The 26,330-nt window shown below is 31.6% G+C and overlaps 1 protein-coding gene across 9 annotated transcripts in view; it reads left to right on the top strand.

The window, feature by feature from the left end:
• The first annotated feature begins 206 nt into the window (after window positions 1–206).
• CDH19 (cadherin 19) overlaps window positions 207–26,330 on the top strand; it is a 94,999-nt gene continuing 68,875 nt past the window's right edge. For 6 of the 9 annotated variants that reach the window (XM_041739790.1, XM_041739792.1, XM_041739787.1 and 3 more), the window contains exons 1-2: window positions 207–357; window positions 23,630–23,932. In XM_041739790.1, coding sequence (XP_041595724.1) covers window positions 23,738–23,932 — 195 coding nt within the window. In that variant the 5' untranslated portion in view covers window positions 207–357; window positions 23,630–23,737. Of the gene's footprint in view, window positions 358–19,007; window positions 19,081–19,439; window positions 19,535–23,629; window positions 23,933–26,330 lie in introns of those variants that run through there. The other 3 variants (XM_041739788.1, XM_041739791.1, XM_041739789.1) reach the window with 3 other exon arrangements.

Genomic DNA, 26,330 nt, shown 5'->3' with positions numbered 1-26,330 from the left:
GGGAAAAGGAGAAAAAAAAAAAAAAAAAGCCACTCATCCCACTTGCTGGAGCTCTCTGCATTTTAATCCCAGCCTATGAACGGACATCAGAGTGCCCTTATGATATTTTACACAAAAGGCTCAGTGTTCATGGCTGTACTCAGAGGACCCAAAATAGCATTCTGTAAGCAGTGACATACTGGTGGTCTGGTACTAAAAGTACAAGCCTCTGTAACTCAGAGCAGTGTGACACATGTCAGCTTTGATGAGGAGTCTGTGAGGCAAAATAAGAACCCTCTCTACTACTCTTCCTCATGTGTTTATCATGAATTTTGAATTTCAATTTTTGCAGAACTCCTAGAACTTGAAGATACACAGGTAAGAATGGGATAATTAGGCCTATTTAAATATATAAATTACCTCAATGAATATAGGGCCAAAAAGTACTTGAGAAGCACACAGTTTGTGCGTATAAGGGAAAAAAATTCTAAAAAATTTAAACTCACAATGTGTATATTAAACTATCTCTAAAACAAATATTTGTGAGAAAAACTTGCCATATCTACGATTCAGATGGAAGAAAAGAAAAAGTTTCTCATATCCAGAATATTTAAACACTAAATTTCTTGAGAAGGCTGTATCACTACTGTTTCTTTTTCTTTCTCTAGGATTTTGATTTTTGACTTACTGTGTATTGATCTCTGTACTATCGGCTGCTCTGAACAATAAAGTCACCTTAAAATGTGTGAAAAACATAGAGTAAATATTTTTAATGCCATTAATTATTTACTTCTTGGGAAATAATATTCAATGTGGGGCTTTCTGCATATCTGAAGAAAGCTAAATGTTCTTTGAAGGACAATCGATTCTCAAAGTTGATATAATTATTTTATTTTCTTCCTCTTTGTCAGTTGTTTTGACTATCAAACATTTTATTGAATTTAGAAAAATAGTAAAGCAAAAGAGCTTAAGTAATTAAGAATATAATAATAACAATAATAATAGTAAACCTTTGAGCATTTTATCAATATAGACAAATACATATTAAAACATGTTCACATATTAATTTGCAATAAATTATATCCATCACATGTAATAAAAAAGCTAATTCATCAGACACACAAAATATGAAAGACACAAAAGTGTAAATTAAGGAAATGCAAATTGTGAAAGATATTTAATATTGTTTCAGTTTCAATTTATTACAAGTAAGTTTAATAGGATTACTAATTTTAATAAAATATTCCATGTAAATTTTCCAAAAAGATTTAGTAAATCTGTAACTAGCATATAAAAAAACACATGAAGTTAGCAACAAAAATTTCTAAGTAGAATGGCAAATGTTTTCTTTATATAAATTCATATTTTAGAACTAGGAATTCATTTTTGAACTAATATATCTATAGAGAAGACATTGTTTATGTAAAATATTTACAAATTTAGTAATATATTTATATTTTGGATAAATTTGCAATATCAAGTAATGTGGTAATATACATTCATATAATATCCTTTATTCCAAATTCTAAATACTCTAGATGTTTAAGTATCACACACTATAATTTTTAATTTGAAAGTATTTAAATTTTAATATAATGTGGACATTTCTGTTTACCAATTGTGTAACCAATAAGCATATTCCCAAAAAAGAATAAACATTACAAAATGAAAAATCTAAAATTATTCAATTTTTACAAAATAATCAGTTTATGAGATCTAGAAATCACCTCTAGATGACTTATTCTACTTAAATGTGTTTTCTGCTTTACCCAGGTTTTTTTTTTTTTAAGATTATATTTATTCACGAAAGATGCAAGAGAGAGGCAGAGACATAGGCAGAGGGAGAAGCAGGCTCCCTGTGGGGAGCCTGTGTGGGACTCGATCCCAGAACTCTGGGGTCACATCCTAAGCCGAAAGCAGACGCTCAACCACTGAGCTACCCAGGTACCCCTTTACTGAGGTTTTATAACAATGACTGAAATGTCTTATATTATTATGTAAATTATATCTGTATTTTCAGTTCTCAATTTTAGTAATTCTTTATTTGTGCCCCAATAAAATATTGAAATATTTATACTTATACTTTTATGCTTAAACCCACTTTCTCTCTACCTTTCTTTCTCTCTCTCTCTCTCTCTCTGTTTCTATTTCACACACAAACTGTAGAAGTGTTAAAGGATATGTTATCTATTTATATGTTTTGTTTTGGTTTGTTTTCCCCTTTGGAATCTTTATAATGTGCTTTTCCCTGGGAACTTTTTAAAAAATTAGTTCAATTAAATTATCATAAAGTAAGATGCTTGAGAATGATTTGCACAAATGCTTCCCATTCATACTTAAGAAATCAGACCCATCCTCCAGGAATTTGCCATAATCAAGATATGTATAATTTGATGAATGATAACAGATAAGTAAATATAAATTGATATTGAGGGACACCTGGGTGGCTTAGTGTTTGAGTGTCTGCCTTCGGCTCAGGTCATGATCCCAGGGTCCTGGGTTTGAGTCTTGCATCAGGCTCCCCGCAGGGAGCCTGCATCCCTCTCTGCCTATGTCTCTGCCACTCTCTCTTTGTCTCTCATGAATAAATAAAATCTTTTAAAAAAACTAATATTGAATTTTTTGACACACATGCTCTTAACACGAACCCTTTAAATATTATTATATTCAAAGTGTTACAGAGTGGTATTTAACATGTTATTGAGTAGTAATATAATAGAAATATATGTATCACATGATTTAAAAGTATATATTGGTCTTTTCATATACCTTTCTTTCGATTGGGATTTATTGCTACTGAGAACCATGATAATAAATATGAGAAAATGGAACTTTTATATTTTGTATCATGACAATTCCCTCTAATATTTACGATCTTCCTTTTTTTTTTTTTTTATTTATGATCTTCCAATACCTGTATCTTTGCTTTGGCATAACCGATTGAGGATGAAAAATAAACAAACATGAAACTTAATAACCCCACATGAATCCTTCCTTTCTAGCATTGATTTTGACAGCTCTCGGCTTTGAGAAATGAGTGACTTTTGCTAAAGTCACCAGAAAGATGTTTGACACTTTTTAAAAAAACTTATGCCGTTAGTTTTCAACTCTCATCACCACTCACTAGAAAAAAATCCACCTAAAATGCTCTAAAACTACCTTTTTATAACTTACAACAAATCAGTTTCCTTTTGAAATGATGCATTCTGTCTTGAAAATTCTGATATGATCCAGTAAGAGCATTCATGTCTCACTTTAAAAACCACTTTAGAATTAGTAAAGCAGGAATGTTTTTGTCAGAAATTCATTGCACTAATTACTCAATAAGACATTCAGAATCATCAAAGAATGTTATAAAATTAAAGGAAAGCATATAGTAGTCAGAGATTTTGCTTTGACATACCTAGTCAGGTTTGAAATGTTAGTATTGGACAGTAACGTATCAACATACAGGATCAGCATATCCACGTTTTATTTGTTCATTCTAAGAACTTACATGATAAATGAACTTTGTAAATTTGTAGGGTAGTATATTAAAGTGGGAATGATTTTGGCAATCAATTACTGCTTAAAATAACCTAGGTAATTTTCTCTATGTGCAAAATTTAGAATTGTCATTTCTGTGGAAATGAACAAATTATACATAAATCATAGAAAAGAAAAATGCCACCATTTTTTCTGTCTTTAAATTGTACTATAGCTACATTGTTTCCAAAAGTTCCAAAAGTTTGCCACTTATTTTATTTTTTTCGTCTCAAGCAGAGACTTTTTAAATCTCTAGTGAAGATTCTATGACATTTTTTGATAAACAGAGAATTCTACTAAATGCAGAGAGAAACATAAAATGTAACTAGAACATTAAAAAAGATAAAGAAAGCAGGATATCGATGCATCTTTCTAAAAACTTTTTAATGATATTGCAGTTTGTTATTGAAGTACTTCATGACAATGCTTGAAAGTGCTTTTGAATTGTAAAGCAAAATATAACCTATATTTACCTATGATACTGGTGAAAAATAAAGGCCATAGCATCACTTTTCAGGTGGATATATGTCTCCTTCTAAATAAGGTTGTTGCCTTTGTGTCTATATAAGACATTGGTGTTTCTTTGGTTATTTCCTCTCTTTTATCCAATGTCTATAGAATATACCAATTCTATAGGCCTATCAGGATTTGACTCAAAATGATTGGTTAGTAATAAATGAGCATGTATGACAATACAATATTACTCAGCCATCAAAAAGAATGAAATCTTGCTATTTTCAATGACGTGGGTAGAACTAGAGGGTATGATACTCTGACAAAGTCAGTCAGAGAAAGACAAATACCATATGATTTCACTCACATGTGGAATTTAAGAAACAAAAGATGACTGTAGAGCAAGGTGGGTAGAAAAGAAAAAGAGAGGGGGAGGCAAACCCTAAGAGACTCTCACTAACAGAACAAACCGAGTGGTAAATGGAAAGAGGTGGGTGGAGGATGGACTAGATGGGTGATGGGTATTAAAGAGTGACTTGTTGTGATGAGCTCTGGGTGTTGTATGTAAACGATGAATCACTGAATTCTACTCCTACTCCTTAAAACAAACAAACAAAAAAGTGCCAAATTTTTGACCCAGTAAGCCTCTTTTCTGGAACTTTATCGTATTTAAATAATCTAAAAGTACATAAAGAAGAATATCTGGAACAAAAATAATTATAAATGATTGAATAACATACATGCTCTATATCTTAATAAAATAACATATAGCCATTAAAAATACCTTCATAAAGGCTATTAAAAATGGGTATATGTGTTTGCATGCACACACATATGTGTGTGTCTGTATTTGTTTATGGACAGATTTCAAATATATATATAAATTTTGTTTTTTATTATATAATAATTTTAAGACCACACTAATTATTTGTTAAAACTCCATGCCATTTTATTATTTCTTGCCCCTCATATTCTTATTTTTAATTTTTTAACATTTTTATTTTAATTACATTTAGTTAACATTTAGTGTTATATTAATTTCAGGTATATAATATAATAATTTAACACTTCCATAAATGCTAATCACAAATGCATTCCTTAATCCCCATCACCTATTTAACCCATCTCCACACACACCTCTCCTTTGTAACCATCAATTTATTCTCTGTAGTTAAGAATCTGTTTCTTGGTTTGCCTCTTTCTCTCTCTTTTTCTCTTTGTTTGTTTTCTTTCTTAACAAAACCACATATGAGTGAAATCAAATGTTACTTGTCTTTCTTTGACTTATTTCACTCAGCCTAATATTCTCTAGCTCCATCCACATTGTTGCAAATGGCAAGATTTCATTCTTTTTTTATGGCTCAGTAATATTTGTGTGTGTGTCTGTGTGTGTGTGTGTGTATCACATCCTCTTTATCCATTCATCAGTCAATGGACATGTGGTTTTGTGCATCTTTTGGTTATTGTAAATAATGCTGCTATAAACATTGGGAAGCATACATCCCCTTGAATTAGTATTTTTAATTCTTTGGGTAAATACATACTGGGCAGTTGTTGGATTGTAGGGTAGTTCTATTTTTCATTTTTTGAGGAACCTCCACACTGTTTTCCAGAGTGGCTGTACCAGTTTGTATTCCCACAACAGTGCAAGAGGGTTCCCCTTTCTCCACATCCTCGTCAACACCTGTTGTTTCTTCTGTTGTATGACATTTTATGTAGTGGATGATACATATATAAAGTTACTTATATAGAATTTAAATTTAAACTATTTTAAAGATATGGAGCAATGTTGTCATTGTATGTGTATGTGTATTAAACCAATGTTAAAAACATGCAGCTCTTAAATCATAACTATAATTTCTATGAAATTATGTGACTTTGTATTATCATCGAGCATTTGAATTATAGGGAAATAGAAACAAACAATGCACTTTTAACACTGTATATATGTGAGCTAAGTACCCAAATTTTAGTAAATTATTAATTAGCTGCTTTCTACATATTAAGAAACAAAATGATGTTAGGGTTGCTGGATTAAAAAATATAATGAGGGATTATTTCATGTAAGAACATCATCTCTTCACAGAACATGTTAACTCTTTTTACACATTAAATTGAGTGACTCATAGTCCACATAATATAAGTTTCAGGGAAAAAAGACATCTTGTCAGTCAAAAGTCAATTCATTCATTCATCAGATTGTACTGAATGCTTTTACATTTATCTGAAAGGAAACTTGTCTATCTTCTCTGGCATCAATTACAAAGGAATCAAAAATTTAAAGAATCTATTTCATCACGCTTTTTAAATCCATTCATATCTCAGATTAATTATATTCATGCTGATTTTTCTTCCTGAAATGTATATGTATTTTAAACCCATCCCATCTCTTGGAGATACACTTTTTTTCTAGATTTACATATGTATCTCTTCTAAATTTTCCTATATACATTTTATTTAGAATTAAAGTGATATACCCAATCTCTTATTTTGAGAATTAGGGAGTAGGAGTTTATCAACTCTGTAAGCATGCCATTCATGCTAAAGGGATTTAAAAAAAAATCTCCCTCTTGAGATGTTTTCAATATTATATTTACTAAAGTACATTACTTGGCCATTCTTTTTACACAGCTAATAGCATACAATCATAAAATGATATCCTCAGAATGTAAAATAGTTGATCAAATATTCTACTAAACTAGTCCATCTAGTTTGAAATTTTGTCTTCAAATTGTATTCTCATGACCATAAAGTCTAAATAAACTCAACAAGATTAACTTTAAAAATGTGAACTCGTCAAAAATAATTGTAGTCTACTAAGTTATTTTAACTTACATTCAGAAAGCAAAAACATAAAACAAATGATATAGATTTTTTTAAGATTTATTTATTCATGAAGGACACAGGTAAAGAGGCAGAGACAAAGGCAGAGGGAGAAGCAGGCTCTCCATGGCGGGGTTGATGAGGGACTGGATCCCCAGGATCCTGGGATCATGCCCTGAGCCAAGGGCAGATGCACAACCACTAAACCACCCAGGTATCCCTAGAATTTTTTATTTGTATGTTTTATATAAAAAAACTAAGAAAGCATTGAGTTCTTTTATTATACAATTTGAAATTCAATTCCTTTTTCACAGAGGTGTTTGTGCAAAAATATTTTGCTCCAAAATAATTATATATTTTCATTTATTTTTTAAAACCTGTCCTTTGAAACATACAATCCATATTATGATCCAAAATTTATTATAATTCTACTCCAAACTTTTTGTGGATAACTATTGAAATACTAAATTAAACTCCTTACCAATTCATTTTTTTTCAGTTTTGAAATTGATTTGAGTATCATCCTAACACATGAAACAATCTAAGAGATTAAAAATGTGAAATTTCTTGAATTTATTTTTTTAATTTTCAAGTCATAGTGAAGTGTAAGGAAATGATTATATTATTGCTATTGATTCATCACAATGAACAGAATTTGTATACTTTGGTGCTTGGTCTATTTTCTTCTTTGCAACATCTTTGCTTCTTATTGCTCATTTGATTGTCCAACAGAGTCTCAAAAACTGCATTTCTATCTTAAAACATTTTTCCTTAAATCCAAACTGCCCAGTGAAGAGATCTCTGCTTTTCCTCTGTTGAAATTTACTTTGAATGACTCATCTATTCTTCGAACTCATCAGTTCTAGGCTCTAATCACTCTTCAACCCACTGTCTTCTGCTTCAATCCCTCCTAAAACTTCTCTTTAGCTATTCAGCAAGATGTACTACTTTTTGTTTGTTTTCTTTTTAATTGACAAATAGTATAAAAAAACAAATCTGGGCACTTAGGGCATGTTAGTTTTGCTTATAGGTAAATTACTTAACAATATTGGTATGGCCTTTTTTCAAGACAAGTTAAGAACGATAACTATTTTCATGTTCATTTTTTAACACTGATTTTTTTAAAAATTAGATACACTCATTATGGAACTCTCCTTTCCCGATACCATGAGTGTTGTCAACGACTAAATCTTTCTACTATACAATTCTCATTGTCATAATTCTGTCTAGTCTCTTTAAACATTTGAGTATGTCAAAAATTAAATAGCTTCAACTATTAGTTTATATTTTTATGTGATAAATAATACATTGGTAGACAACATTTTTGCACCAAATTTTCTAAATTCCAATTTATTTCTTTAGTATAAAATTTCAGACATGAATTCAGTAGATAAAATGGTGTGAGATCTTTAATGCTCCTGAAACATATTTTCTAATTCAAAATATCATTCAGTTTATCTTGCTGGTATGGGAAACAATTCATGAGAAGAAGTCATGGATTAAGAACTTGGAGGTTATAGGAAGTGAGTGCATATATTTGTGAGACTAAGAGATAGAATTGACCATAGATAAAGCTTGAATATGTACAGAGGGTAAAATAAAGAGAATGTTGAAAGGGGATTCCTTATTCAAGTGTCAGTTTTTGAGAGGATACTGGTTTCATTCAGTGAGAGAAAAAAACATAATGATGAACAGGAATGAACAATAAAAGATAATGGTTTATTTCTGGGGTATGAACTTTGAAATGCCTTTTGGAAAGTAGGTCTATAATTAAAGAAAGAGATAAATATGAACTGTTGAGACTCTTTTGCGATATTTTAGCATATAGAGATTAATTGTAGACATAAAATCTGCAGATATTATCACACATATAGAATGGGCAAAGTATTCTGAAGAATGGAACTCTAGTATTTAAGGAAGAGAACAATAAGATGAAATAGAGATTCTTGAGGTGAAAGAGGAATTGAAAGTGTGTAGAGCTTTCCAAGCCAAAAAAGAGAGAAGTTTTAAAAAGGGAGTGCAGTTATGATGAAGGTAACAGTGTGCTATGCCACTATAAAGTTGATTTCAAAAAGGAAAGAAAATATTTTATTGAATTTTGTTAAAGAAATAAAGGGGAGCCCTCTTGACCTGGATGGATGGGTTGAATTTTACTATTGGGGGGAAAAGCCAGGTTGCATTTTCCATAAATTGGATGAGAAACTGTGGAGAGAGTGAATGGACGTTTATTCTGTTATAATATTTCCTTTCCATAGCTTTGAGTTTTTTTATGTTGTGCCTTTTGAATTAGTCCTAGTAATCATTTTTATCATATTTTTTCTACCTATGCCTTGTTTCTTCTATTAAAGATTTTTCTTCAAAGTTACCTTTCAAAATTTCCTCATACACACACCTTTAAAAAGTAGCCAGGAATTACAATTCCTGTTCTCTAAATACTCTTTCAAGCTATAATTCTTTCATTGAGGAAGTATCTTTTATTTATCTAAGGAACTTTTGGTTTTCTTTCTTTTTTCCTTTATTTCTTTCTATTTGTTGTTGTTGTTGTTCTCAACCTGGCATTTGTTTCTGCTTATTTTCAGTTATATTTTTATGCTTTGTATTTGACTTGGACCTTTTCTTTCAACTGGAGTATTTCCCCCAAAGGAACCACAATAAGTAACGTAAAAATTGTTGGGAAGTCTTTTTGTATGAGTGGGGAATAGAGACTGAATACTTTCAGACTTCATAGATATTTTTCTGGCAATGACCAAGGTGATTGATTTAAGGATCCTCAAATATCATTACGGTTTTTGTCTTGAGGCTATATATTTCTCTATTTAATGAAGTTGAAAGGTAGACAGGTAAGTAGAGAGAACTTCAAGTTACAAGATGATAGAGATTAACTTTTCTATATTTAGAAGTGACAATGGACTTATAATGGTTTTATCTTTCTGATATCTCTGAAGTGTCTTAGGTCCTGTGACCTATTATGCACATTTCTACTCCTGTCTCCTACCAGATCCTGGCATTTCACATAATAGAAACTGTACACTTTAGCCTTGGGTGTATTAGCCTGAAATCATTTGTAATCGTTAGGAAATGTTTCCCATTCCAAAATGCTTTGAGTCAGAAAGAGCTTTTTCCTGAATAATTTAAGCATAATGCATATTGACAGTTATTCCTTTGATTTTTTATTCTTGTAACAGTGAGGACTTACTAGTGATTGTCTTCTGCACTTTAGGAGGTGATGAATTAGAATTTTCCAAAGAAATTTGAAGTTAGAAATATTTAAATAAATGCCATTTTTATGATATAATAATAACTACCTTTATTGAACATTTAATATGCTCCACATCCAGCTTGTTATTTTTGTGTGATTTATCACAGCATACCTAGAAGTTAGGTATGTTATCCCATTTTGCAGTTGGAGAAATTCAATCTGAGAGTGTTTAAGTACTTTGACTAGTGTCATACCGCTATAATATTATAAAGACACAAATCTTTACATTTTATGCAGATTCTCCTTAATGGTAATTATTAATTTAATATTAAATGAAGATTTAACTAAGTAAAATAATTAAGAAAAAGAACCAGATAAAAATTATACTGTTCATTTGATTTAATTCCTATTCTCAATATGTATTACTTATAAGAACCATCTATTGCAGGTATAATTCAAGAACCAGAATGTTACTACCATAAGATCAGGGCATAAAGTAAAAGTCTGTCCAAGAACCCATGCAAATTGTTCTCTTGAAGAGAGAGTAAAACAGTTAAGGTGGGAGATATGAAATTAAATAATAAAAATGGCTATGTTATGCTCCTGCACCTTGCAAAGAAGTCTCCAGATAGGTGACTCCTTCATATAGTGTCCTATAGGTAACATAGAGTGTGCCCAGGACGATCAACTGAACTGTGGCAAAATATGAAAAATTCTATTTATGTTGATATTTTACCTCATATTCTTGTATTTTGATTTTGAGTATGTTTTTATGAAATATCTTTATGGTGATAAAAGTTGTAGAAGTAAATGATTAACATATAAATACACATTACAACATTGAAGTTCATCCTAAGTATTTTTTCCATATGAGAATAAATATGAACATTTGGAAACCCTGGCCAGCATCTACCTATATATTTCTTTTCCAAAATGGTATCCATATTCTAGAAAATGGTTCCTGCAAAGTTAAGGGTACTAGTTCTGGAGGAAGTAAACTGCTTGGGTTTAACTCCAGCCTGGCAGATTCTTACATGACTAAGCAAATCAAGTTAACTTCTCTTTGCTCATTCTCTGCATTTATCAAAAATAATGGAACAGGGATCCCTGGGTGGCGCAGCGGTTTGGCGCCTGCCTTTGGCCCAGGGCGCGATCCTGGAGACCCGGGATCGAATCCCACATCAGGCTCCTGGTGCATGGAGCCTGCTTCTCCCTCCGCCTGTGTCTCTGCCTCTCTCTCTCTCTCTCTCTGTGACTATCATAAATAAATAAAAAATTTTTTTAAAAAAAATAATGGAACATATACCATAGAAGTATTGTAAGATGAATCAGTTAAAAATGGCATACTCTTTGTATAGTAATAATCAAGAAAAAAGCCCCCAATGCATGTTAGACAAGATGATGATGATGATGATGGCTGGTAGTGGTGTTATCCTTGGATTACTTGCCTGGAATCACTTTGGAGCTCATTATGATCACCTAAATGGTGAATAAGAATTGTGGAGTATGGAATCTACATTTTATTTGGCTTTTCAGTTAATTCTAATGTGAATAAGGTAAGTAAATCATTTCTCAGAAATTGAGGGACTGAATCAACCAAGTTATTATTTACTCTTACTTAAATAGCAAAGGATTCTCCATATGCATAATAAAAATTTTAAGTAGAAAATGTAATCACGTCTAGCACAAAATAATAGTTTTGTCATGTTTGCTCATGTTTTAAAATAATTATTACTATAATGTTTGCATGGTAGCTAAAATGCTTTAATATTTTAATCAGTTCATATGAATCAGGTACTGTGTCATACATTTTTAAATTTTGCATTGATTCCACACACACACACAAAATCGAGTGTATGACTTTAAAATTTTTCCATTCACTAAGATTTAGGTCTTTAAAAAGTCATGTTTATATTATGCGGTTTTCAATACAAAATTATATTTTCCACATCATTTGGCAATGGTGCTTACTAAGTATTGCTTTTGACGGTAGAATACATTTATTGCTATTAGAGTTATAAAGAATATGTACTGAAAACAATTGATAATTGGAGAGAGGAACATTTAGATGACATATTTGACGCAGTATTATGTAGCTACTAATACAACATCAGCAAAAAATGTCAAATACGGTGCAACTGTGTCTTTATTTACTGTAGTAAGCAGTAGCTAAAAAGATTTTTAACAATTGAAAAACAAAATAAGATATGCATAATGGAAATTGAAGACCAAATAAATAATTTTATAATAAATTCTCAGGATGGTAAAATGCATTGTTGCTAAGAAGAAAATATTTTTTTCTTGTTTCTATGGTGATATATAAATTCAATTTGCCAGATACACTTATGTGATGAGAATAATAGGATTTCATGTTTATCCAAACAATGTTTTGGGAGGAAATGCTTCATTTTGCTGTGATTGTGGAAATTTGCATTCTACATACATGGTAACTGGTGATTTTGTCAAACTGCTTTGATTTATTTCTGGATCAAGAAATCTCCAAAAGAGTTGTGTCTGAGTGGCTCAGTCAGCTGAGCATGTGACTCTAGATTTTGGCTCAGCTCATGATCTCAAAATTGTAGGATTGAGCTCTTCATCAGGCTGCTTGAGATTTTCTCTCCCTCTCCATTTGCCACTCCCCCCACTCTCATTCTCTCCGAGATAAATAAATAAACATTTTTAAAAAAAGAAGAAAGAAATTGTGAAAGTGTACCTTATTCATCATTCTTTGAAATTTTTACTTTCCTAATTTTTTTTAGTTAATTTTAGTTTTGAAAGTCATTACTTATTGGTTCTAAACTATCTGAAAGCTGTGACTTCATTAGAATTAAACTGATAATAAAAGAAATGTGATATATATATATTATATTCTAATCGGTCAATCAGTGGTACATCTACATGAATTATAATTTAGTCTTCAACCTGTATAGAAATCACATATACACACATGCACACACCAATGTGCGTAAGTCTTGAAATAAATGGTTTTACTTATTTAGACAAATTTTTCGTTTGTGTAATGCAACTTTGATTACTTCTAGTCATAAAAATTAAAAATGAATCAGATTCAACAATTATAAAGATAAAATCTTTATCTTTAAAGATAAAGATCAAGTTAAAACTAAATCTACTCTCATAAAGCATACTACGGTGACCCAAGTCATGACAATTTCTCAATTCAATTTATGTAGATATAAGATCCTAAGGTCAAAAAAGATGCTGTAGGAAATAAACAGTAGAATAGTTTTGCATATGATATTAGCTGGAAATCATCATATGCTTTATAGTCTATATTATGTAGCTTATAATTTATATTCTATGTAACATATTTATACTATCTACAACATATATTATAGATATTATATAATATATGAATTATACTTCATATATTAAGTTTTTATTATGTATTATATACATACAAAGCAGTGTGTATACACTAGGAATGCAAGAATGTCTCAATATTATTGAATCTATTCACTCTATTCTGTACCTTATCAGACCAAATGAAAAGAAAGACACCACGTGGTAATCTCAATTCATAATCTCAATTTAAAAAAAAACGTAAAACAAAAACTATTTTCTTCATTTTCAAAAATATTTATTTATTTATTTGTAAGAGAGAGAGAGAGAGAGCATGTAAGTGGGAGGAGGGGCCAGAGGGAGAGAGAGAATCCTCGAGCAGACTCCTTTGCTGAGCATGGAGCTTAACATGGGGCTGGATCCGAGGACCCTGAGATCATGACCTGAATTGAAATCAAGAGTGTGACGCTTTAACCAACTGAGCCACCCAGACACCCTAACAAAAACTTATTAAAAACTAGGAATAAAAAATAATTTATTTGGCTTAGTAAAATATATGACAAAGCTCACAATATCCCACTTAATGTGTACTAAAAGTCTTTCCATTTGAAAATTGGGAAAAAAGTGAAATTTTTGAAATTTTTGCATGTATGTATGTATGCATATGATGAACTTTTAAATTATTGATAATTATTTATTACTTGGTGTTGTGAGATTAGAGAGTCCTTGGCTATCTCCCACTGGATCTCTGTGCCTTTGACTTTTTTTTTTTTTAAGATCTTATTTATTTATTCATGAAAGACACAGAGAGAGAGAGAGAGAGAGAGAGAGAGAGAGAGGGAGAGGGAGGGAGAGAAACAGTCAGAGGGAGAAGCAGGCTCCATGCAGGGAGCCTGACGTGGGACCTGATCCTGGATCTCCAGGATCACACCCCAGGCCAAAGACAGGTGCCAAACCACTGAGCCACCCAGGGATCCCCTGCCCTTGACTTTTCAAAGTTTCTTCTGACATACAACTCAAGCATATGCTTATAGGCTCTGAGTTTAAAATTGGAAGTAGAAATCTACAGGACTGAACATACAAGTGTCCACCCATAATAATTCAACTTATCTTTCCTGAATTAAATAAGCTGAATTGAATCTGTCAGTCAGATAATTATCAGGAGATTAGGATTTAACAGTTGGGTTAGTGAGCAGGAGAAGGAAGAAATATAATTACTAGTACTATTGGAGATTTAAGTGTATCTATGCTTTAGTCTTTAGAATATCAACATTAAAATGTAACAAATGGCCAATATTTGAATCACAAGGAAAAAAATTAAACTCAATAATGAAATATTTTAAGTATTTGCTTTAAAACTCTTGAGGAGGGCACCTATGTGGCTCGGTGGGTTGTGTCTAACTCTTGATTTCAGCTCAGGTCATGATCTCTGGATTGTGAGGTCAAACCGAGTTGGACTTTGTGCTCAATAGGGAGTCTGCTTCTCTCTCTTCCTCTCCTTCTCCCTCTACTCCTCCCCTGCTCATGCTTGCACTATCTTTCTCTCTCTAAAATAAATAAATGAAATCTTAAAAAAATATAAATAAATAAAATTAATCAGAAAATGGTTAACTAATTTAGTACCTAAAACTATGGAGCAAATATCCTAAGAAAATCAAGACAGTGTTCAACTAGAGGGAAGAATTATGCAGGCCATGGAGATTTGTACCCTATTTACCCTTAAAATGTTACCTTGGAAATGGCTTAACTTGGGCAGTTGTCTGGAATAATGTTTTTGAAATTAATATGGAAATGTACTTGTCCCTGAGCACATCATATTTCTCCTCAACTCTGACCCTATTCGACTTCTTATATTCTTTCAGGTTAGGTATTTTTGCCTCTTTTATTACTCTGACAAGACTTTATTCCAGCTATTATCTGTAGCTGGCCTTTGTGAGTCCTTTTTTCTCATTAGTTTATATAAGCTCACTTTGATCTTTCTTCTCTTCTTAAATGGAGGCTAATAATTAGTTTCTCACTGAATTACAAAGAAAATCAACAAGAGAAAACATAAAGTACCTATGAGGGCTCCAGGAATATAGTTGGGGGTTATATTAGGGTACTAGACTATGTAGCCAAGTAACTACCCAGTTTTCAGTAACTTCACACCACAAATACTTAATGAGAGTTATGGGGGTACAATATTCAGTTCCACACAATTACCAGTGCCTTAAGCTTGATTGAGTCTCTACTGTCTCATAGCTACAGCATCTGATTGCCAAAAGAAGGTAGGGATAAAGACAAGGCCTTTCACTGCTTCAGTTCTGAAGTGATAGCCATCACTTTTACTTATAAATGGTGAAGAAGCTAATCACATAACCCTGCCAAATTGTGGGAAAGGTTTTGGTAAACAATAGTATGTCTCCTACAGTGTTCAAAAATTGTTACTTCTTTTTATTACTCTCTTATGTCTCCTCCATGCCATTTCAGTTTACTAATCTTCCAGAGAATAGGTATGCATTAAGAAATCCTAAGAATTAAAGGTAAACTTTTCTTAGAGCAACAGGATGTAAGGGAAGATACCATGATAACAATGACAATTCTGAGTATGGAATCACCAAGTGCCCACTTAGAATCTTCACCTATAAGTTTTGCCAGTAGATACCTCAGTATTTCAAAACCTACTTTTGACATTCCCTACACAATGTCTCTCGAATTTCAGCTGGCCATCAAGTTTTGTCAATGTTGTCTCCATGTTATTTATTGATTCTTTTACTTGTGTTATCTCTTTCTGTGGGCCATGATTAGTCCAAGTGCTGGGATACATCAACACCCATAAGTGAGTGATAAACAGCCTGGGCCCAAGGCAGTAGACCCAGGGAAGCAAAATTTCAATGTCTAGAATTGCAAATGTTTTTAAGCACTGATGAGAAGATTAAAAATATTTAATTAAAAGCTAACATAATATTAAATGATTAAAGTAAAAATATATATCTGCATAAAATTAAATATAAAGATAGGCATTAATGTGGGAATTAACATAATAGGCAAGACATATTTCCCAAGATATTTCAACTGAAGCAGTTCAACGACCTATCATTTTCCAGCATTAATATACTTGCTTTTGTTAAGTAGGTAGACAAGGTTTTAAATAGGTTTACACAAATATACAGTACCCTTTTTTTAAATGAATATTGAGGCAGTGTCTATAACATAAAAAAATTAGACTTTGAGGTTAGTCTATAACCTGTCACCAACCCACCCATGCCACTGCTCTAACAGTAATTATAAAGGGACTTATGGGATAAAAGAATACTTTGAAGAGACATTTCAAAACCTCCACTTTTTTTTTCCTTTTAGAAATACATAACTCCTTGAATTAAGAGAGAAAAGAATCCCTAAATACTTCCCCTGTAATAATTTAACCACTCACAGCTCCAAGAGCTGCATTTTACTATTTGTTTCATACTGAAGTTTTATAAAATTTGCTTGCTTCACACATTTGGATCTTGATATCAGAAGTTAGATGTGCTTGTTTGAGTAAAGAACAAACTGAGTATTGCTGGAGGGGAGGTAGGTGGTGCATGGGCTAGATGAGGGATGGGCATTTAGGAGGGCAGTTGTTGGGATGTGCACTATGTGTTGTATGTAAGCGATGAATCACTAAATTTATTTGCTTCAACGTGGATGGAACTGGAGGGTATTATGCTGAGTGAAATAAGTCAATCGGAGAAGGACAAACAGTGTATGTTCTCATTCATTTGGGGAATATGAATAATAGTGAAAGGGAATATAAAGGAAGGGAAAAGAAATGTTGGGAAATATCAGGAAGGGAGACAGAACATAAAGACTCCTAACTCGGGGAAACGAACTAGGGGTGGTGGGAGGGGAGGAGGGCGGGTGTTGGAGGGGAATGGGTGACGGGCACTGAGGTGGACACTTGACGGGATGAGCACTGGGTGTTTTTCTGTATGTTGGTAAATTGAACACCAATAAAAATTAATTAAAAAAAAAAAACTAAAAAATAAATAAATAAATAAATAAATTCTACTCCTGTAATCAATACTACAGTATATGTTAACTAACTGGAATTCTTAAAATACTTAAAAATATAAAAAATATATTGACAAAGATAAATGTTTTACCTTACTTTTAAGTAGCATTTTAGAAACCATAATTTTGAGAGTTTTCCTTTATTCCCCAAGCTTTAGAACTTCCTGACCATTGCAAATTATTAGTCTTTTGATAAATCATTTTGACCAAGCCACTCACAGTTTTCTAAAGATGGAGACGTTATATTAATTGCCATCTGTTTTTCTCTGTGAGAAGCTGGCTTAGTTGAGCTTAGTTTTAGCTTTCCAAAGCCTTCCAGAATATATTATATTTTTATAAGTTTTCACAGATGGAATAATTATCTTTATGTAACCAAGAGGAGGTCATAGAAAAGACAATTCATAATTAGATTCAGTTACAAACTGTATAAGTGCATAGATTATAATATTTTTCATCCCTTAAGTCATAATTAGTCTTCTTTGAAAGCATAATTGTTCTGAGTCACACTGGGATCTTTTTCAGCCTATATATGTCCATGCAATATCACATATTATTTCAAGCATGACAATGTTTATTTGTCATCGTCACATAGTCATGCTGGAAAAAAAATGACATTTAAATCATTTGAAAATACATGTGGAACACATGCATTAGGGGACATGTATCCTACACTATTTGTAGTAGTTATTTATAAAGTCTTTTTTAATATGTGTGTTGTTTGAAGAAATAACAGTAGCTGAATATTTAAAGTTCAGAAATAAATCATTAGATCTCCCCCCTGCACTTATAGGTAGCTATTTTTGCATAGTTAAAAACACTTACTTAACACTTAATGTGTGTCAGACAGTATCTAGGCACATTAACTCATTTAATAAGATAATTCCATGGGATAAGCACCAATGCTAACCTCATTTTTCAAATGAAATGAGTAGGTACCCAGAGGTCAAACCTTTTGTTAGATCATGCAGCTAGTGGGTGGCAGTTCTTCCATGACCCCTCACTCCACCAAGCTGCCTATGGAACATTTCATCTCAACAAATTTGGGAGGGTAACCCCAGAGAGGTAGTTAGTAGTGATCTCTTGATCTTCACTATGGTACTAAATAAACTTTGCTTTCATAAAATAGTTTGATAATTTTTATATAATTATGTGTAGACATGTATTAAATATTAAAACATGTAATTTAGATGAGGAAAATTTTAATTCATTTAGAATTTCTCGATGCAGGTATCTGCATTTGAGGGCATCCTCTTTCAGGCCTTCTCTGCATTTGTCAACTTTTTTTTTCTAAATTAGTAGAATCATTTTCTTTGTATTTATTTCTTTCACCTAACAAAGTGTTACAACCGTATTCCTATATCATTAAGTGCCTTTACAACACCACACTTAATGGCTGAGTAACATTATGTTAATACAAATTTTGAAATTTGTTTTCATTCACTTGTTTCTTTGTTAATTGTAAGACCAGTTTTCTGTGTCTTTCCAAACGAATAGTTTTAAAGTGTTCAGGGAATTCCTGACGTGTTTAAGTTATACAGTGAAACTAAAAGCGTGGATAAATATATCTGGATTTACCTCCTGGAATGATGAAATGATGTTAGAATACTTTAGATATTAGAAATAAATTATTGCTTTCTTTTTCTTTTCTTTTTTATTTTTATTTGCTTTCTTTTTCTATGTTATTTATTTTTCCAAGAACATTAAGAGCAAAAGATTTTGCTAAAGAAAATATTTTACAGGTTTGACTGCAATCACACAGGAAAAATAAGGTAAGAAATAGTGTGTGGACATGCAATGGCCAAATTAAAATCATTACTAAAGTGGCAAAGATATAATTAACTCCTATATAGATTAATTGCATTGGTAACGTATAATGAAGGATACTGTCCAAAAAGCATTTTAGGCAAATCTTCAGTGCAGAAGCAGGTAGTGATTTAGCCTTGAGATAATGAGAAATCGTGTTTTGGTAACTTGTGGAAGGCGGAAAATAGTGGGATACCAAATTTTTTAAAGTGATATTTTGCCAGTGGGTGTTTCATCAACTGGAATCTGTCTCTTCTCATTCGGGAATATTTTCACATTCAGGCTCAATTTTGTCAATGCTTAGCACTGAATACAGTGCTTATTAATCCCCGGTCCTCTCCACCGCTGAGAACAGAGTTCACAGTAGCCAGCTCAGGGATGAAATGGCACTTGTTACTCCACATCTTAGGACCTCTCACAGTGAGTAGGGAAGGCTGTAATGCCAGAGGGGGCTTGAGAGGCTCTTACACAGGGATTCTGACTTTATATTGCTTTAGTGGTAGCACAATGCTATATCATTTGTGCCAGTAAATATGTAAAATATATGTTTAACGAGAGTTTATAAATGGGATAGAGAAAGATTGTTTTGCATTCTACGTCTACAGAGAACGAGTTGGCACATGGTTTATTACAAATTTTAGTCCAGAAATATTGTTTCTTCTCACTTATGTATGCAAGCTATATCCACGCACATTTCTTTCTTTATTTCCTATTAGCGATTCTGAGAAAGCCATTTAAAAGCCTTTATGTATGGTGTCACTCTGTGAGGCTGCCAAGTTTCACTTGATCTTTAAAAAGATCACTTAATCCTTAATAGGATTAAGTTTCTATATTTATCCCATCCATGTTTTCCTAGCTTCAACTTTTATCTTCCTCCATACAGACACCAATCCACCATTCTGACTTTTTCTTCCTTGTATTTGACCTCAAGAATCTTTAGAACAAGGGAGGAAAATGTTCTAAAAGGAGATAATAGAAAACATTTTATTATGTCTACTTTCAAGACTGGTCCAGACGTTAAAATGCAATTTCTATGTATTTAATCCATCTAAATAAGGTGAACTATCAGTGACAGATATCATGCATGTTGTTAGATATCTACATGTTTTCTTTCTTCCGTTCAGTAAAACACAGCATATATTCCATGCCCTTAAGTTTGTATTTCCAGTCTTACTTCTACTGGTAAATATCTATTTGTTACTAGACAGATCACTTAATATGTCTCAATATAAATTTCTTCATATGTGAAGGTAATACATTACAGACAATACATTTTCTAATACTAAAATTATATAATCCTATTTGGATATAATATCTTGATGCATTTTATAATAGTGTTATTCAAATATTATTTTGTAATGTTGTGTTAATAGAAATGTCACCTAATTTTTGTATGTTAAGTATCTTGAAATATATATTTTCAAAATATGCAATTAAATATAGTTCACTCTATATTTTATTTAATATTTTTAAATATGGCTAGTTATTGGCAATGAGGTAAATCTAAACAAATTAACATGAGACACAGTGTTAGTATTTTTTCCATATTGAAATATTTTGCATGCTTATATCCATACATTCATCTAACTGGAAAACATAACCAGGATTGCAGATGCAGGGTGGAAATGCCACTGCTTTTTTTTCTAGGGCCCTTTTTAGACTAATTGATAGCATTTTTCCTTATTAGCTCAGACTCTGCCTGAATATTTCTCAGTCTGGCACTGCTGACAGCTGTCAACACTCTTCAATCAGAAGTGGACCACTATTTGAAACATTTTTTCCCTTCCCCTGAAATGTATGACCATTATAGACAATTTGGCATCTAGAAGAGTATAAACAAAGCCATAATATTTCAGAATTTAGACATACCGACTTCTACCATTTTTGTTTGTGTATTCAAATAAAAGGATACTCCTATCTGCTTTGTAATGATTTAGGATTGTAAAATAATGATAGTTTAACTTTTAATTTTAAATTTAATTGTAAAATATTTCAGTTATATGCTTATTCTGAAAAAAAAATCTAACATATGGTAGAAAAATCACTCGGATTTAATGAGTGTTATTATCTGGCATATTTACTTGAGATTGTTTAGAGGGAGAAAAATGTGACAGATATTTCCAAACTTCAATCTTTAAGCCATTTTCTCTCCCTACTAACATGGTAATTACCATAATAAATTTTGTATATCATTTTTCTTTTCCTAGACTTACTTTACAGAATCTATGTATGACAAAAGTTTTATATGGCATCATCTTATAGTTTTGAGACATTTTATAATTGGTATCCTATAGTACCCTGATTTGAACTTTATTTTTCCATATATAGTTTTCAAATTACTGAATTTATATTTGCCTCACAGTGGAAAAGTTTCACAGTGTGAAACTTTCACAGTGTGAAAGTTTCTCTAGGTATAAAGCAGTAAAAAATTAGCTGTTAGTTTATAGATTCAACTAATTTTTAAATTTAGTAGATTTGGCAAAACTATTCCTCAAAATGTTTGTTCAGATTTTCAATTTCGTCAGCATTGTATAGGAGTTCTGTTTTTTTGTGTGTTCTTATCAATAGTTGATATTAAACTATTTAATTATTTTTGTCCACCATGGTGATTTGAAAAATACAGAATAAATTGTTATTTTTGTTATAATTTATAAATTTTAAATGTATAAATTTTAAACACAGGGGAAGAATAAAATAATAGCTATGCAAGTGCTCACGACCCAATTTCAAAAATTAATTATCAAGCCTTTGCCTCATGGTTCCTACTGTTTCTGAAATGTTTTTAAAAAAATTCTAGATGTCATGTTATTTCCAATACCAACATGCTTCAGTATACATGACCAAAAGTAGGGTATGTAACTTATATAACCACAAAGAAACTTCTGTAACAAAATCCATAATATTTTCTATCATCTCAAGATACTGAATCACCATATTGGAACCTTACAAATTCATAAAAAAATTAAATATAAAAATAAATTTGTACAAATTAAGTTCTAGACAATGTTCTAATTTTACACTTGTTCTTGTATGTTTAAAATATCTTTTAATCTAGAGCAATATCTTCCCTAAAACTCCTCACTTCTTTTTAAATGAATGAAAATATCATAATAGAAAATGACACAAATGCATTACCCAACATTATAATTATACTTTACACTACTGTTAGTGAGAGTTTTACATGTTTTTTTTTTAAGGTTTACATATTTATACAAAATAGCTTTCTCCTTAGAAAACTGAACTTATTTTGAATATTTTCAATATTTACTATCAAAGGTATATTTTAGCAATTTCTAAGCAACAGACATTATTTGCATTTCAAGCTCATAAAGATGAGATTCATCTTCAATTTTCACCTCAGTTGAATTTCCTCATGGTCTTCCTTGAAGGAACTCAGAGATACCACGGAATCCAGATTTATGACAATGTGTTCTTTCTTAATTAGGTATTTTTAATGACTTTCTAACAAGAGTCAAAGACTTAAAATATCTCTTGGAGGTTGTTCAAAAATACGTGGAGAAGATTCAACGTGAGATTTTAGAGAAAACTAACAGTAACAGGGATCTGGCTTTTCTGTCGATTATGTAGTATTAAACTACATCGTAGATCTGACAAAATTATTTTTCTTCATAAGTCCCAAACAAACAAATTTGATTATATGGAAGTGCTAAGTCAGTGTGTTAAATGCAAAGCTATTCAATTTCCTATAAGGGGGAGAATTACCGATCATTTCAAAGAGAGCTGGTATGATCAATATCAGTTAAATGGAACTTTTTACATGTAAAATTCAGTAGTTGAAGTTTCTCTTTTAATATTTCAATAATAGAAGATATCTTTTATCTCCATCTTATATATTATAAATGATCAGCCATTTTTTCCCAGGCACTATATTTTGTATTTATATCCTAAAAATAGTATCATCTCTTTGTTAAGATGAAAAGCATTTCTATTCATATGTTTCATAATATAAAATGGTAAATATCTTACATGGGCTTTCTATTCACAGTGTGTTTTATAACATCAGTATAACTGATTATAAATCCCCCAGGTTTCAAACTGAATTGTCATTTTGTCTATTTAATACTAGATAAAATAATATAAATTGGGAAATTGGATTAGGAAACTTATTGCTATTTAAAAAAGGAGAAAGATCACATTTTTTCCTTTGGATTGACTATTGAGTTTTACAGAGATAGAATGGAAGAAGTAAGCAGGTTAAATTAAAGGAAAAGAAAAATCTATCTCAATGTCAGCTATCAATCAAGGAGATTGCCAGACCAACTTTTCAACCTTCAGGCAGATTTATGGCTACAGCTTAAAATGGACAGGACTTAACCAGAAGTTTCCAATTATACAATTCAAATTATTGCTGAGCTACAAAATACAACTAGCTTAATTGGAGGATAAATGTATATTCCATTTTTATGATTGCAAAAGTTGTACCCCTTCTTTGGCAATTTTGTAAGAAAATGTTATTTTTAAATGTAAAATTTTGTTTTGTTTCCTGTTCTTTAGGACTATGAAAGATACCTAAGATTTAAAAAGATTACAAAGAAACATACAATTTTTGTTTGCAACTACTCTTTCCTCTGAAGAATACCAGTTGGAATAAAAAAAAGCAGAATGAATTATTGCTTCCTGCTACCTTTAATGTTGGGAATTCCTCTCATATGGCCTTGCTTTACAGCCACAGAAAGCTCTAAAACAGAAGAAGTTAAGCGCCAAGTGGGTTCTCATTTAAGAATGAAGCGTGGTTGGATGTGGAACCAGTTTTTTGTACCAGAGGAAATGAATAAGACTGATTATCACATTGGTCAGGTACTGATTTTATGATTTTATGAAGGTGTTACAGGAAATAACATTATATAACTCTAAATGAATGGGTTGAGGAAGTTTTAGGGCATTGGATGAATTCTACATTTTCTCAGTGGAACCCTTAGAAAGCTTCAGACATTGGCTTAATTAATTGTTTCAGATTTTCAAGCATGTAAAATATTTGCAAAATGTGAGGAAGAAGAAAAGCTCTGATTTTCAAATTTCACCTTTGTCTCTCACATGGAAATACAGCCCATATTTATCAGCATCTGGAAATTTGATGGTGTTATTTTTGGTAATGGATCAAAGCAACCACACTGAGAATAATAACATTTACCAACAGTATTTAGCCTGATTTTCTATTATGCTCAGTAGGTGTTGATTTACCCATCATTAATTTTTCATGATGCAGATTAATACCAAATCCTTTACAGCTAAGTAGCTTCAAGAGCCTACACACTTCATTTGATTATGAAGTATAAAGAATAATTATCTTTACTTTCTTGTAAGAATATATATATAGTATATATTTAAATACATATTTTAAATTTCCTTAGTGAGATAGAGAATCTCCTATTTATGTTTTTGGTTTTTATTATTATTCAATTTTCCTTAAACAGAGGTAATTACAATTCCATGTCCTTTTCTGTGAGGATCTTTCTCTAGATGAATGATCTGAAATAAGTTTAACCGCTAATTAACTGGCACTAAAATTTAATTGGGCCCAAAGGGTGAAGCACTCAAAATTCATTAACTCCCATTTCCTAGCCCTTTCAGGAGAGCCACCGTGTTAGTGTGATGTCCACATTCCAAAGGAGTTCATCTATCCCATCCAGCAAATGTACACGTGTATGTTCCACTGAAGGCTTAGATGAGGATCTTAGGCAAACAGATTTCAAACCTTTGTATATGTATGTGTGCCTGCTATGAATCATATTTCTCATCTTTTTATTCTCTAAGATGACTGCAGGTAAATCAGAGGCAGGGTGGCCAAATGAGGTCCATAGTTAAGTGTTTGCTAGTGAACTGAGTCTCTGTAGCCACATTTACCGTGAACTCCACAGAGCACCATCTGCTCTCCCATCAATGAGCGGGGTGACAGACTAACAGAGCCTGGTGGCTTCTAGTGAATAAGGCTCTCCAGGGAAGTGCATCAGTACAATCTGAGCAGACTACCTCCCTGGCTGACTGTCACATTTTCCAGTTTTTGTTTTTGTGCTCCGGGCACATGTCCTGTTTTCTTCCTTTCACAGAGTGATTGGTTTTGCCTATTTCTTTCATTCTGTAAAAATACTTAGGAAAATATCCTAACAGATGGTTTCCCCTGAAACAATGTCATCAGTCTTAAATAACATACAGATAGCTGGTTTAAAAGAGAGTAATAATGAATATTTAGGTGTTGTAATTAAAGAACTGGTTAAAAATAAAAATGTAGCTAATGTGTCCAAGATGACTTTCTTTTTGAACTATATGTTAACAGAGATTAAGTTTGCAAAGCACAGTTAAATAAAAAAAAAAAATAAATAAAGGCATATTGACTTGCCAAATCAATAGTTAATTGCCTAGTTGAAAAAAAATATTTTTGAATAGCAATATAGAAAATATCATTAATACAGAATTTGTGAAATTAAAATGTGTTTAACTTATGTGTTTTGTGACATTAAGTGGCTCGTGTTTAAAAAAGTAAGTTAATGTATATGTATATATATATATGTATATGTATATATATATATTGGCTTAAATCTGAGTCCTAAAAAGATTTAGCTCACTGATCTATGAACATTATACTGTGCATATACTTGGAATACACTTATTCATTACTAAATTTATCATCATTCTAATATTGAATGAAATTTTACACCATAATCGAAATGATATTTGAAAAACATAAGCCATACTTGACTTTCGTTTGATATACTTATTGGAAGGGACATTTGTTTCCCTTAATATCTTATTAGAAATTTGTAGAAATTTCTTTTTTTTATTATGAGTAATGAAGAATTATCAAATTAAAAGAGCTATAGCTCTTTTATTATCTCTATTATTATTCCCAATCTGTTTCTTTCAATGAATAGCAGTTTTATTCAACACATTATTAAAATGAGTTGTTTTAGATATCTTCAAATGTTCTATCCAATCACAGAGAAATGTATTAATTGGTCTGTTGTACCTTGAGCTATCAAAAAAGTTATGAATTTATTTAAGACTGTAGGTCTTTGATTACCTTTGTAAATTTTCCGAGAAGCTCTTACTTTGAAGAAGGGCATATTCATAAATTATGAATCAAGAAAATTGTGGATTCACAAGAATTAGAGGATTATGGCATACTTCTCTTTATGGAAAACCAATTTAGATATGAAAAACCAGCCAACCAATGTTACCTGTATCATAATAACCCTTG

Source organism: Vulpes lagopus, chromosome 24, assembly GCF_018345385.1.
Source record: "Vulpes lagopus strain Blue_001 chromosome 24, ASM1834538v1, whole genome shotgun sequence".
NCBI lineage: Eukaryota > Metazoa > Chordata > Mammalia > Carnivora > Canidae > Vulpes > Vulpes lagopus.
Note: the sequence above shows the minus strand (reverse complement) of the source record. Positions and strands in the feature narration are given on the sequence as shown.